Source organism: Muntiacus reevesi, chromosome 10 (assembly GCF_963930625.1).
Source record: "Muntiacus reevesi chromosome 10, mMunRee1.1, whole genome shotgun sequence".
Lineage (NCBI taxonomy): Eukaryota > Metazoa > Chordata > Mammalia > Artiodactyla > Cervidae > Muntiacus > Muntiacus reevesi.
This window is the reverse complement of record NC_089258.1, coordinates 80,488,888-80,503,921: the sequence shown is the minus strand read 5'-3', so window position 1 is coordinate 80,503,921 and position 15,034 is coordinate 80,488,888. Positions and strand designations below refer to the sequence as shown.

Here is a 15,034-nt window from a genome sequence, read left to right as displayed (position 1 = left end):
AGGTTAAAGAAGGTTCAGAAAATCTGTAAAATTTGTAAAAAAAGAAATTCTAACTAGTCCAGCAAATAGCTATTTTGTAAAATAAAATATCTTCCTGCATTTTATGTTTTTCCCTAAGACTGGTCAATACTGTGCATTTTAAACTGTAATACTGAGATTCAACAAAAGATAAAGTGGGGAATCTTAAAAGATACATTTCACACTTTAATTAGAAAATTCATAAGAAAAGGTGCTAAAAACCAAGAAAAAGTTAAGCATGCTTCTATACCTGTATCAACCTCAACTGCAAAACTGATGAAGACCCCAGTTACCCCAAGTGTAACGAATGACATGCTTTAATCCTGTATGTAACTCCTGTTTAAGGTACATTAACATATACACAAAGAAGTACGGAACTCATAAGTAGAGAGATACTTATTCGGTTATGTTTTCAACACTGTCACTGGTAAGATGTGCAATCAAAGAAAGAGTGGAAATCAGTGTTCTAAGGACTGGACTGACTAGGATTACTATTCTGTCCCACTAGAGATAGGTGGTCCCTCTCTTCTGTTATTTGTGATAACTCTGTACTAAATGAAGCAGCTGAGATACTTCATAGAAAGAATTATTGTTACCAAGGGCAAATCTTTAAGCCCTTCACAGTTTATTAAGTTTTCACACATGCCATATCATCTGACTCCCACAATACTACACAGTAATCGCTTCTTGGAAGCATTCATCAACAAGGTTATGCTTATTATTATAAATATTATAAATATTATTATAAATAAGTATTAGCTGTGAAGCTAATGAGAGGAGAAAATATTATAAAGACTTAAAGGTCAACCTAAGTCAACTGAGGTACAAAAGAATATGCTTTAGAAGAGTTAATCTTCTTGAAAAAAAAAAGCTGGGAAACCACTCATCGGGAATTATATAAAAAGGACAGTCTCTGTCCTGTCTCTTCCTCTGTCGGCCCCTACCACCTTTATCCTCTATTTTTTAGAGACAAACTCAGGACATTCCCAGCCCACACTAAGGGATGACTCATCACCTGGCTACCAGGAAAATGAGGCTAAAGGCTCTGGAATTATTCAGCCAGAGAAAAACAGATTTAACAACTGACTCTATATGTACAGTTCCGTTGTACTGAGGAAAGCGACAAGGTGTTTTACAAAATTAAAACAGGACATGAGTTTAAGTTTGCTACTGATAAAAGTACTACAGAAAAACCATTACAATTTTTCTGACAGTGAAAATTTATGAGTAAAATGCTTAAGGACCTTTATCTAAAAGGATTTTTGTAAGCAGGATAATTTCCTGTTAAATGAAGCTATCTGAGCAAAGCTTCTGCTGTCTCAACGCTTTGAAAGGAACAAGGCAAGGAAGGCGTAGCTCTAACGTTACCATTGGAGCCAGTCGGGGTCTGGGTGCCCGCCCTTCACTGCTCCCTGGAGGCCGGGTCACCCCGTCAGGGTGAGAAGAAGGTGCTGCAGGAAGTTGAGAGCTGGCTGCAAGGTGCTGAGATAATTCTGCTTTGTGGCTCTTCTCTGATCCATCCAATCTGCTACTTCTCTCTATGGCAATCAGGTCACGGATTTTCTGCAGCTGCTCCACTGAAGCTTTTTTAGGAAAGATAAGATGTGTTTCTCCCTGGAATTTAAAAAATTAGGGAAATATATATGAAATGGAGCCAACACTATGGAACACATCATACTTTAACAATCATTCTCTTTGTACCATTACGGCACTTTTTAAAAAAATTACAGGAAAAGGTATACCAGAAAATTAAGAAAAACCTGTCTCCTTTTTAGCATCAGATGTTTAGTCTATCTTACTGGTTCAAAAGACTTTTAAAAAATATTCTATCCTTTAGGAATACTGTAATAAGTCAGAAAGCCTCCTAAAGACTGCAAAAAAAAGCACATTCCTATCTTCTCTGTAATAGGATATGATACAACTATTCTCCATGAAATTTCCTACAAGATCACTGGTCACATAAAACGAATAAGAAGTTATATAACAACCATTGAATCTTCTCAAGTCTTTAAGAATAGTTGCATGATTAGAAGTCTATGGGGTCCACTAATTCTTTCAAAGTAACAAAAATTATACCCTGACGGTCACTTCTAAACTAGAGATTGCTATTTAGTAATACAAAGGTGATCCAAACAAATAAACAATAAAAATCCAATTCTTTTAAGAAGTGATGCATTTTATGAATTCACATAATACAGAGTGCTCTAAGGTACAATAAACATTACAACAAAGCTCACAATGTAAAAGTCAGCAAATTACAAAACAAAAAGTAAAATGAAAATATATTCAATCAAGGTTTTAGGTGTCAAGAACCAAGAGCATTAAAATCAAGAGCATTCCGTCAACTGCAAATAGGAGAAAACAGCTGTAACATGCAGCAGACAAATCTGCAGATCATAAGCATTTAAACTAAACTCCACAATTGAGAATGACTGTATTTCCCTGCTGATGGCAGATCTATAGGAATCAACTGACCAAGACCTTAGTCAATAATGACATGAAAGATCAATTCCAAGTGAATCCTTTTTAAAAAGCTGGAACAGGCCAGCGATCTCCATATATTACCCCAAACAGCCATTAAGAAAGATCACTATCATTTATTGCATTTACGTGTTTCTAGGTATTATGCACATATTATCTAAAGAATTCTTGAAAGGTAAGTACTAGGTTTAGCCCCGCTTTTCATATGAAAATATGAAGGCTCAGAGAAGTTAAATAACCTGCTTGATGTTCTGAATAACCGTCAGTGAAAGGATTCACACAAGCGTAACTGCTATGTTGTAACTACCTCTTATCTGAGACTGAACAGAGATCAAATCCCACAAGCCTGTACAAATAGGTGGAAGGGTAGAGCATAGTATTACGACAGTTGCGATGATTACACACACGATGATTGGCACAAACTGGAACACACTAATCTTCCAACATGAGAAAGGAACCACCTCCTATCTATGACAACGTCTGGAAAGAAAAACCAGATGCCTGGTTTAAAACCAAACAAGGAGGCCTCTGATCTTGCACAGTGTGCAGGGCAACACAGAGGAAAGCAGATGACACCATGGACAGGCAAAGGGGAGCCCCACAGGCAGTGGTCTGCCTGGGCCACAGCTCAGAGAGGCCTCCCTAATACGGTGGGGGGTGCCGTCCCTTCCATCTTCTCAGGACCAGTACTGAAAGAATGTGTGGTTATCAACCAAGTGTCTGTACCAAAAAGTTTAATCAACAGCACTGCATTTTCGTAAAAGGACAAAATTACAGGCTTAATGCATGAGATCAAACATTTTAAGAAACCAAACAGGATTCCAGTATTTGACAAAATCTGTGTTTCTCAACACATTCTTGCTGAGACAATTCTCACTGCTGGGTGTGAGTCAACCCTGTCCCTACCCAATAAAGGCTGGTGACATCTTCCAGTCACCCAGACAACCCAAACTATGATGCCCACTCCTCCCTGGGGGTGGGTATGGCTTCTGGTGAGAACCACTCCACTAAGCTGGCCTGATGGGTCACCCACCCTGTGAATCACTGTCTTTCTCTACCTCCTCCTCAGAATTTTCATAAAAAAGAATAGTCTCAGAGTCAAGTGAGTTCAAAGCTGTCAGGATTTTAATGAACAACTGAAAATTTCAGGATAGGTCTTGGATTCCCACTGCATCTCAAAGCCTACCAAGTTTCTTTCTGAAGGCAAAGTTCAGTTTCAGTTCTATTGGCTAACACTGATAAAACATTTACTTCTACAGGTCCTAAAGCGTGAAATCCAAAGCCAGTCAGTAACTCTAAACATAAATTAGTCTGAAAACAGGGTAGTCTTATCTGAGATTGTGATTCCGTTTGTGTCGAATACTACTCCAAGTCTCAACCTGGCTTGTCACCTGGTACTGGTATAACCAACCCACAAGTCCGCCTGGGGTGGAGGGGTTGTGTGGGGTATGGGATTTCACTGCTAAAACCAGCACATTCCCAGGCAACTGCAACAGCTGGCCACCTCTCCTAGGACTCAAATATCTACTGAATGAAAGATAAATCTGATTCCACTGAATCTTTAACAATAAAATTTAACAATAAAAAACTAGTCATCTCCAGTTGTCATTTACTTAAAGTGAAAGTCGCTCAGTTGTGTCTGACTCTGCGACCCCATGGACTATACAGTCCTTGGGATTCTCCAGGCAGGAATACTGGAGTGAGTAGCCTTTCCCTTCTCCAGGGAATCTTCCCAATCCAAGGATTGAACCCAGGTCTCCCACATCCCAGGCAGATTTTTTTTTTTCTAAATTAATTTACTTTTATTGAAGGATAAATGCTTTACAGAATTTTGCTGTTTTCTATGAAGCCTCAACATGAATCAGCTATAGGTATACATATATCTCCTCCCTTTTGCATTTCCTTCCCATCTCCCTCCCCATCCCACCCCTCTAGGTTGATACAGACCCCTGTTTGAGTTTCCTGAGCAAATTCCTGTTGGCTATCTATTTTACATATGGTAATGTAAGTTTCCATATTACTCTTTCCATACATCTTACCCTCTCCTCCCCTCTCCCCATGTCTATAAGTCTATTCTCTATGTTTATTTCTCCACTGCTGCCCTGTAAATAAATGATTACCATTTTTCTAGATTCCATATATATACATTACAATATTTATGATTTGTATATATTTATATCATATAATTTATGATTATAAGATAAACAATATTTATCTTTCTCTTTCTGACTTACTTCACTCTGTGTAATAGGTTCTAGGTTCATCCACCTCATTAGAACTGACTCAAATGCATTCCTTTTTATGGCTGAGTAATATTCCATTGTATGTATGTACCACAAATTCTTTATCCATTCATCAGTAGACGGACATCTAGGTTGCTTCCATGTTCTAGCTATTGTAAATAGTGCTGCAATGAACAATGGAATACTTGTGTCTCTTTCAATTTTGGTTTCCTCAGGGTATATGCCTAGGAGTGGGATTGCTGGGTCAAATGGTGGTTTTATTCTTGCTTTTTACGGAGTCTCCATACTGTCTTCATACATAGTGGCTGTATCAATTCACATTCCCACCAACAGTGTAAGAGGGTTCCCTTTTCTCCACATCCTCTTCAGCGTTTATTGTCTATAGACTTTTTGATGATGGCCACTCTGACTGGTGTGAGATGATATCTCATTGTAGTTTTTGATTTGCATTTCTCTAATAATGAGAGATGTTGAGCATCTTTTCACGTGTTTGTTAGCCATCTGGATGTCTTCTTTGGAGAAATGTCTGAGTCTTTTTCCCACTTTTTGATTGGGTTGTTTTTCTGGTATTGAGTTGTATGAGCTGCTTGTATATTTTGGAAATTAATCCTTTGTCCGCAGGCAGATTCTTTATCAGCTGAGCCACCAAGAAAGTCCAAGCATACTGGAGTGGGTAGCCTATCCCTTCTCCAGGGGATCTTCCCAACCCAGGAATCATTTACTTAATTTTCCTGTCATTTAACTCAAAAATTTGCATTTCCTTGAACAAAATTAGCAATTTTCTCAATTTTCCTTGTCTATAATTTTAACTTCTTTATGTTCAGATGCCTGTGAGCAGCTACAAGCGGATGACACAATAATTGACACTACCCTGCCCTCTCCTTTGCAATCATCACAGCTTTCTTCACTCTCTCCCTGATACCTCTACTTGAATATTTAAGTGTACCAGTTATAATTATCCAAAAGACAGCTAGTAGTTTTTCCTCCTCTGACACCTGCTACCCTCCAGGATTTTTCTGTCTCAATGAATGGAACTCCTATCCATGTAGTTGCTCAAACCAAAACCTAGATGTCACCCTGACTTCTTCCTTCCCCTCATACTCCACACCTAATTCATCAGCAAGTCCCACAGACTCTGCTTCGAAATGAAATCCAGGATCTCCCTCATCCCCACTGCTGTTGGTCTTTAATCCAACAAATATTCACTGAGTGCCTATGTGTGCTGGTCCTTCCCCAGGAGCCAGAGCAGAGGAAACACAGACAGAAAGCCCACCATCACAGAACTTACACAAACCACTGCCATTTCTCAGAGAGACGAAAACAATACGCTTTCTAAGTGGCCTCTAGGCTTATCCCTCACCCTCATGCAAAACATTCAGAATATTCTCTCTACAATGGATAGAGCAATCTTTCTCTGGCTTCCCATCCCACTTGTCACCAAGCCATCTTTACCATAGTTCCCCAAACTCCACGCTCACACCTCTGTGGCTACTTTCTGTGCCAAAGCTACACCTGCTAGAAGTCCTCTGCAGGGCGACTCTCCGTGACTGGAAAGCCCTCACCTGAGAGCATCAGGACCTCAACTGCTTCTCCTCACTCAGGTCCCAGCTCAAATATGATCTCCAGGGCCTCCCCGACCACTCTTCCTTACATGGCTGCTCCCAAATACAGTGGCTTACAATGTCTTTTCAAGCCTTACGACATCTATGTTTTCACATCTGTCTGTCTGCCTTATTGGAATGCAAGCTCCACGTGAGACGGGATCTGTTACCTCTTCACCACTGGATTCCTAAGGCCTGAAGCAGATGGGGGGAGGGAAGCAGAGAGGCAGGGAGGCAAGTACACCCAAGGCCACAGCCTTGCGAGCTCTAACTGCTACTGATCACTCAGTCTCTAGAACTGGCTTTGATATCTTTCAGTACTCCATAAACTAGAAACGGCTAAGCACAGACATACACACAGAAAACTCATCATCTAGACAGCTACTTTCCTGTGTCATAAAATTAAACTATGCCACAGGCTCTACAAGATGGAAACACCAAACTTTTTGTCTGACCTAAAAATAAAAACAAACACAAAACACAAAGTCTTCTCTCCCGTCACAGAAGAGAACCCTTACGTGTGGCAGCTAAACTCGACCTTTCTGTTTTTACCCTTTTCATTTCTTCCTGTAGACAGGGGGTTGGAGGCCATTCTTCTGTGCTCAACATAGCAGATTTTGGCCAAAAGTCTAAGAAGAATCACAATTTAGTCCCTGGGTTGCACATCTGACCTCCCTAAAGGACTGAGATGGTAAGAATTCTCCCCATGGGAGAGCAGTTATATTTTACTGTGATTTTAAAGTATATTTACTGTGATTTTTCAATGTCCAATAACTGAAGAAATAACTAGTTCCATAGCTTTCTCGAACGAATCAATTAAAAAATATTATGTTGTTTAGAAATCACTGATCAACATTACAATGAATGCTCTGTACATAAACCGCAAAGAAAGCCAGGAACACACTTACCTCTTCAAATCCCATTTCAAATAAACATTCAACAGCTCCTCTGACAGGCAAGAGTCGAGTAGAAAAAGTTGTGTTTCCAATCCGGATAGATCTGTATTTTTCATCATTAGGGTTTCTGATTAAAAAAAAAAAGTCTGATTATATATAACAATTTATAATTTTCAACATGTTTTTACATTCTATCTACGTTTTACACTGGCGATATTCCCTCAAGGCAGTAGAGATCCCGACTTTACAGACAGCCGGTGTGGAAGGACACCCTGATCTGGTGATTCTTCCCTCAGGGCACACTTAGCACAACATCACTGTTTACCTTCACAGCTGATCATATTAATGCTGCCAGGAGGGAAATACATGCAACTTTCTATTTCTGTGCTGTTAAAATTAGAGACTGATGAGTTTTTCAGCTGCTAAGAAGAAAAACTCAAAAAAAAAAAAAAAAAAAAAGAAGAAGAAAAACTCATGCAAGCTCCAGACAGGGGAAGAAAGTTTTGCCTGTTTTGTTCTGATGGATCTCAATCATCAAGAGTAACACCTGACATGTAGATGGTGTTAATAATTTATAGTTTATTAAAAATTAATAAATGCTTGTGAATGAATACAAGAAACTAAGAAGTTACATAAAAATGAACCAAAGTTCCTCAAATACTACTTCTGACAAACACAAACCTAGTTATAACTTAACAGTCATTTGATTTTTCTTCCTTCCCTAGTCCAATGGTTGTTTTTACTACAAGTCTTGTTTCAGCTCAAGATATTTTTGTCAACAATAAGTATAGTAATAATATAAAATGAAGATTTGAATTTCTTTTACAATGATTAAGATTTTGAATATTACACATGGGATGAGACCAGCACATGAAACATCTTTGAGATTTTTAATAATCTTGATAACCAGAAAGATTGTTAGCAAAAAAAAATAAAGGTTAAAGACAATCATGGTATTATACTCAAAAAACGCCTTCTGAACATAATTCAGGATAAGTAGGTTTCATATCTGACAGTGACACCTTTAAAAATGGTGAAACTTAAAGTGTTAGTCACTCAGTCATGTCCAACTCTATGTGATCACATGGGTTGTATCCTCTGTCCATGGAATTCTTCAGACAAGAATACTGGGTTGCCATTCCCTTCTCCAGGGGATATTCCTGACCCAGGGATCAAATCCAGGTCCCCTGCACTGCATGCAGACTCTTAACCATCTTGCGCCACCAGGGAAGTTCAGTGATAGTGGCTTCCATCAGCACAACATTAAGGTTTCTGTGGCTGCGTAAGGTGTCTACAGAGGAAGTCCTGAGGCCATCAGTCTGGGGTCTGGAATGGCGGGGTGGCCAAATGCTAGCAGATAACCAGTCACCTTAGTCCTAAACTCATACATGTTCTCTAGATACTGTGATATAAAAACAAAACCAAAATAGGTATTTTTAATTGTGGAAGTTTCAACAAATTTCACATTTGTTTTCCATCAAGCAGCTCCTGTTGCCAAACTGTCATAAACACTACATGAAACTTTTTTTAAAACCTCTTTTCCTTAATTTCAAAAACTACACAAGTTTATTACAAAATATTCAGAGACAAAAGTTCTAAAATAGTGTTAAAGTGCCCAGACTGGTGCTAATCTACTCTTTGCTATTCATCCATGAGGAATACAGAAACTGAGAGCATTCAGTTATTATTACAGTAACTTGACATTACCATGCAATCTTCACTGTAATTTACAAAAGTTATAGGTCAACAAAGGATTGGAAATTAAAAACAAAAGCATTATTCTTCATTGCAGGTCATCTGAAAATGACACATAACTGTCATTTTCTGTCATAAAATGACAGAAACACAAGGAGAGACAAGTGCCTTACTATTTTATTCTGTGTATTAGATCAGAGTTTCTAAGTCTTGGCAATACTGACCTTTGGCCTTTGTTGTGGGAGCTGCCTGGGCACAGCAAAACGTTTAGCCTCCCGGGCTTCTCAGCTACACTAGGTCACAAGTGTGCCACTCTTCCTTACAATGTAAACATTAAACGACAGCATAACCGTACCTTTATCAAAGCTGGTTACAGATAAATGAGGCATCTTTTCATGATTCTCAACACATCCCACAGGGTGATAAACAAAGCAGTACCACCAGGATGGTACATTCCACTGGTGCAAAAGTGCCAGAGCTCTTAATCTACTTTTTCCCAACAGTTCCCAGATTTCTACATAATCAAAGTCTTTTACTGTGCTTAATTTTCTAATTTTTCTTCCCCTTTCCACTAGTGTTTAAAAATTCTTATAAAACTTACATGAGCCGTTCTGATACAGCTTATTATTTTGATGTGTTTCAAAGTAACTGTCAATGCAGCATCTTTGATATGGGCTTTGTATAGTTTAGATTTTCCTCTCTAGCATCTAATAGGCAATTTCCTATCTTTGTACACTATCTATGAACCTCATATATTATTCATCTGTTTTTCTCATTCAACACATATTGCAAACAAAAAAAATGGCAATAATGTCCAGTTACCCAATTATCTTCCTCTTTTAAAATGCGTTGAGCAGACCAGTTAGAGTCATGGGTATAGACTGATGTGAAAATCAACCTCTGAAGCCCTCAAAGGCTTAGACAATTTGGCTCCAGGACCTTCAGGTCTCAAATCCATCAACTCCCATTTCCTGCCTTTGGAAAAGCACCACACACAGAGAGAGACACACACACACACACACCTAGACATCTAGCTTCGCAGTTTAAACCTTGTGCAGCCACTCTCCTTGAGCTCATTACTACTCTCCTTACCCGGTGGCATCTAAAGCAGCCCTAAGGATCACCTTCAGTTTTGTCTAATCTTCCGTTAATTCTCTACAGATTTTTCTCCAATTTTTTGTGCTATAACTCTTTGATGTTTTTCTTCCTATCTCTGCTGACCATTAATTATTTCTATGACTTCCAGTATTTATCTTGCTGATTAGCAATTATTTTGTACCTTAGCTTGAGGTTTCTTTTGGTTGCTGGATGATGCTGTTGAAGAGATGAGGCTTGAAAGGGCAGCAAAATTTCCTGAATCTTACTCAACCATCACTCTGAACACATTTTGGTGTCTTGTGAGTTGTCTTACCCACAGGTATCACCAAATTGTTTTATCTAAAGAAAAATCAGTCTTTGTATTTACAACTAATCCCTTCATGTATCACACAACCTTGTTGCAGCAATGGATCTTGCATAACTCAATGAAGCTGAGTCATGCCACGCAGGGGCACCTAAGACAGACAGGTCATAGAGGAAAGTTCTCACAAAACATGGTCCGCTGTACACAGTTCAAGAAGCAACAGTACTGGACATGGAACTAGTCCAGTGGACTAGTTCAAAATTGGGAAAGGAGTACATCAAGGCTGTATATTGTCATCCTGCTTATTTAATTTATATGCAGATAACTTTATCTGCATGTCATGCTGGATGACTCACAAGCTGGAATCAAGATTGCTGGGAGAAGTATCAATAACTTCAGACCTGCAGATGACACCATTAATGGCAGAAAACAAAGAGAAACTAAAGAGTCTCTTGATGAGGGTGAAAGAGGAGAGTGAAAAAGCTGTCCTGAAATTCAACATTAAAAAAAAAAAAACTAATAAGATCATGGCATCTGGTCCCATCACTTCATAGAAGACAGAAGAAAAAGTGGAAAGAGAGACAGATTTTATTTTCTTGGGCTCCAGAATCACTGTGGACAGTGACTGCAGCCATGAAATTCAAAGATGTTTGCTCCTTGGAAGGAAAGCTATGACAAACCTAGCCAGTATATTAAAAAGCAGCAACATCTCTTTGACAATAAAGGTCCATACAGTCAAAGCTATGGTTTTTCCAGTAGTCACGTATGGATGTTGGACCATAAAGAAGGCTGAGTAACAAAGAATAGATGCTTTCAAATTTCAGGGCTGGAGAAGACTCTTGAGAGTCCCTCGGACTGCAAGATCAAACCAGTCAATCCTAACGGAAACTGATCATGAATATTCATTGGAAAGACTGATACTGAAGCTCCAATACTTTGGTCGCCTGATGCAAAGAGCCTACTCATTGGAAAAGACCCTGATGCTGGGAAAGACTGAAGGCAGGAGGAGAAGGGGGCAGCAGAGGATGAGACAGATGGTTTGATAGCATCACCGACTCAGTGGTCATGAATTTGAGCAAACTCTGGGAGATAATGGAGGCCAGAGGAGCCTGCTGACTTAGCAACTGAACAACAATTTACAACTGAGTAGTAGGAAAAAGCCCTACTTTTCACCCTAAAAGTCATAATCAACCGTATTTCTAAGATTTTAAGACATGTTAGCAAAAAGCCTCCCACTGAGTCACAGCTTTCCTTTCCTAAGAAAAGGAAAACTTAAATGTTTCTGCTTCAGAATTTCTGAAATGCTAGGAATTAAGTATATCTGAGCAATTTACTTGTCCTCCTCTTCTTTGGAATGCACAATCCCAAAAAAACTTCTCACAAGTGGAAACTTAGTACATGAGTGCATTTGATAATCTTGTATTTTTATCACTGATCACAGAAGTCATTTTGTAGGTCATTTGAAACACTATTTCTTAGTCCTTCTGAAAAACTTATTCTGAAGTACAAGTAAAATTTCAAAAACATCTGCCTTTAGAATCATCTGGGAACCATCTCTGGCTCTAACTTTACCATTCTCTGTAGCTGACAACATGGGAAACATGTGCACATAACCCAGCTTAACATGAAAACCTGAATGAGAGAAACAAACAACATGTGTGCCATGTCCTTTATTTATTTCTTTCTTCTGCGACAGTTTTATAATTTAAGTATTGTTCTTTCCTGTTAACACATTGTTGACCAGGGGATTTTCACAGAAACTAACACCGGTGCCCAATGATTTATGTAGTTGAGTACTGAAACACTCTGGTCAATAACATCTGGGTAACAAAAGATGTATTAATACATCTCTGGTCAATAAGTTGTTAAACATGAGGAAATTGATACCCAGAGTTTACATAAATCACCTATAATTACATTCCTAGAAAACGGCTGACAGGGACTTAAACCCACTCACTGGTTTGATTACAAACACTCTCCACCATACAGTGCCAACAAACTCATCCATTCTCCATTAACTGCCTGGCTCAGTTTCTCCAGGTGTCAGTGGTAACTCAGATGAGAAATCCGAAGTTATTTCAGGCGTTCTGTCTCCTCCCATTACTAGCTGTACCCCTAGCACTCAGTCATCAAGGATTGCCAGCCCTCGCCTACAACTGTCTCTCCATTCATCCAGTTACACACATGCTGACGACAACAACTTCAGACGTGAAACCCATGCCTTCTTACATCATCATTCTACACGAATCTCTCATTATGCTCTGAGTCTAGAAACCACAAGTGCTTTCTGTTGCATATCACGTCAAATATGTCATCTTATCAAACCTTTCTTGTCAAAACTGTTCCACATCAGGCTCCTGCTATCTCCTCTCATGTAAATATGTAAGCGTTTAAACATCATCCTCGAATTGTCCTCCAGATATTATGCTATGGCTATTTTCTATATCTGTGTCTTTCTCCTAAACATTTTTTTTTTGAAGAAAGAAACCACTTTCCATTCTTAGCCCTTCCCAATCATACCCAGTGCAGTTCATAACCAGTAACTGTGTGCAGTTTGCAAAGGAAATTAGTGGGAAACAAAAATTTTTTTAAAGAATGAATGAAGCAAATTTTCCAGGGAGCCCATGTGGAATGTTAGTAAAACTATTACAGATTCTTGAAAGGTAGATACTGAGGACAGTGGATTTTTATCGAGAAGTTAGTGAACTGAAAAAAAAAGGTTCTAACCCATGGTATATTGTGCATGCAAATTAGCATATACTTCATTCTATAATTTCACAAGCTTTATGACTCTTAGTTGGGGAACAGGATAAGCATAATCTGAAGCAGAAATTTAAAATTTAAACCAAAGTATTATTTTCACCTGTGTGCAGTGACAAATATTGCTATTTAAAAACAAACTGCAAATGAAATTCTCATTTTAGCATTCACCCTATAAAATATTATAAAATAACTACCCTGAGGCAGTTGCAAGGGATATCAAGACAACACCCTCCCTTATCTCTAAGGTTAAAGGATTTCCTAAAGCATCAAAACAAACAGAAAACTGGGGTCTCCTCTGTTCTCTAGCATATGTGTAGTGCAGAAAGGCTAAGGGCTCAAGAGGTCCGAGGCTTTTCTGTTAACAAGCAAGCTAGTAAATGAACTTGGAAGGGGAAGAAAACGTGGCTCCCCCCCACCAAGATCAAAGAAGTTTGAACTGTAAGAATAGGAGAACGGGGAACTAATATTACTACTTAAGAAAACAAACTAGAACAGATAAGTTTTTCACACCATCTCCACCTATATGAGTTCAACTTCTAACTTCTTTTTATAGACAAACATTTTTTAAGATAGAAAACATAAGCCACAGTAAAGACTGTAACATACATGAACAGCATGCCAAGTTTCTTCTATGAGTTTGGTAAACATTCATAGTGATGACTGTGATGCAAAAGGATTTCCTTCCTCACAACACCTTGATCTCAGCATCTGTGGTTTCACTGGGTTGAAAGCAGAAATGAATCCTCATTATAAGGCCAACTCCCTGTTCCCAATTAAGGGGTTTGAACAGCTGGGTGGCTCCCCAGGCGGGAGGTCCCTGCGGCGGATGGGCTCTGGAGAACTCTGCCTCGGGGTTCACTCAGGGCAGAATCCTCCAGCATCGGCCTTGAGCTCTGCAAGAGCTGTTTGACCTCCTGGGGTAGGGAAATCGAGCCGAGAAGGTGTCACAGAGGAAGGAGACAGCCCCCACATAGGTCACAATCGTGCCGCGGTGCACACCGCACCCCTCGGAGCAGCTGGCTCAGGACAAGGGCTCCATGTGTTGTTCCTTCGCTTCACCTGTAAAGTCACCAAGGTGACCTGTATGAAGAGCTTCCCTGGTGGCTCAGCTGGTAAAGAAGCCACCAACGGATGAGGGAGACCTGGGTTCGATCCCTGGGTCGGGAAGATCCCCTGGCTCCCCACTCCAGTATTCTGGCCTGGAGGATTCATGGACTGGAGAGTCCCGTGGGGTCGCCAAGGAGTCGGACACGACTGAGCGCCTTTCACTGAGCACTGAAACTGCCATGGCTTAAAACACTGCACTCGCAACTAACATCTCCCAAATCAGGTCACGTGAAATCTAGAGCCTTGAAGCTGAGAGGGAATCTCCTTTTCAGACTTCATGCCAACAAACAGTGCACCAGGGGCCGAGGCGGGGGAGGGACGGAGGGGTGGGCGGAGCCTTCACAGGCGCCCCTCTGCCCCCACCTCAGGTCCCGTCTCCCGCCCCCACCTCAGGTGCCCTCTGCCCCCACCTCAGGTGCCCTCTGCCCTCACCTCAGGTGCCCTCTGCCCCCACCTCAGATGCCCTCTGCCCCCACCTCAGGTCCCATCTCCCGCCCCCACCTCAGGCGCCCTCTGCCCCCACCTCAGGCGCCCTCTGCCCCCACCTCAGGTCCCGTCTCCCGCCCCCACCTCAGGTGCCCTGTGCCCCTCACCTCAGGTGCCCTCTGCCCCCACCTCAGGTGCCCTCTGCCCCCACCTCAGGTGCCCTCTGCCCCTCACCTCAGGTCCCGTCTCCCGCCCCCACCTCAGGTGCCCTCTGCCCCTCACCTCAGGTCCCGTCTCCCGCCCCCACCTCAGGTGCCCTCTGCCCCTCACCTCAGGTCCCGTCTCCCGCCCCCACCTCAGGTGCCCTCTGGCCCTCACCTCAGGTCCCGTCTCCCGCCCCCA

The 15,034-nt window shown here is 40.8% G+C and overlaps 1 protein-coding gene across 4 annotated transcripts in view; it reads right to left on the bottom strand.

The window, feature by feature from the left end:
* NGLY1 (N-glycanase 1) overlaps positions 1 to 15,034 on the bottom strand; it is a 56,736-nt gene that overhangs the window by 40,964 nt on the left and 738 nt on the right. For 3 of the 4 annotated variants that reach the window (XM_065946373.1, XM_065946376.1, XM_065946375.1), the window contains exons 2-3: positions 7,252 to 7,366; positions 1,387 to 1,632 (exon numbers count right to left, since the gene is read on the bottom strand). In XM_065946373.1, coding sequence (XP_065802445.1) covers positions 1,387 to 1,632; positions 7,252 to 7,366 — 361 coding nt within the window. Of the gene's footprint in view, positions 1 to 1,386; positions 1,633 to 7,251; positions 7,367 to 13,705; positions 13,738 to 15,034 lie in introns of those variants that run through there. The other variant, XM_065946374.1, reaches the window with a different exon arrangement.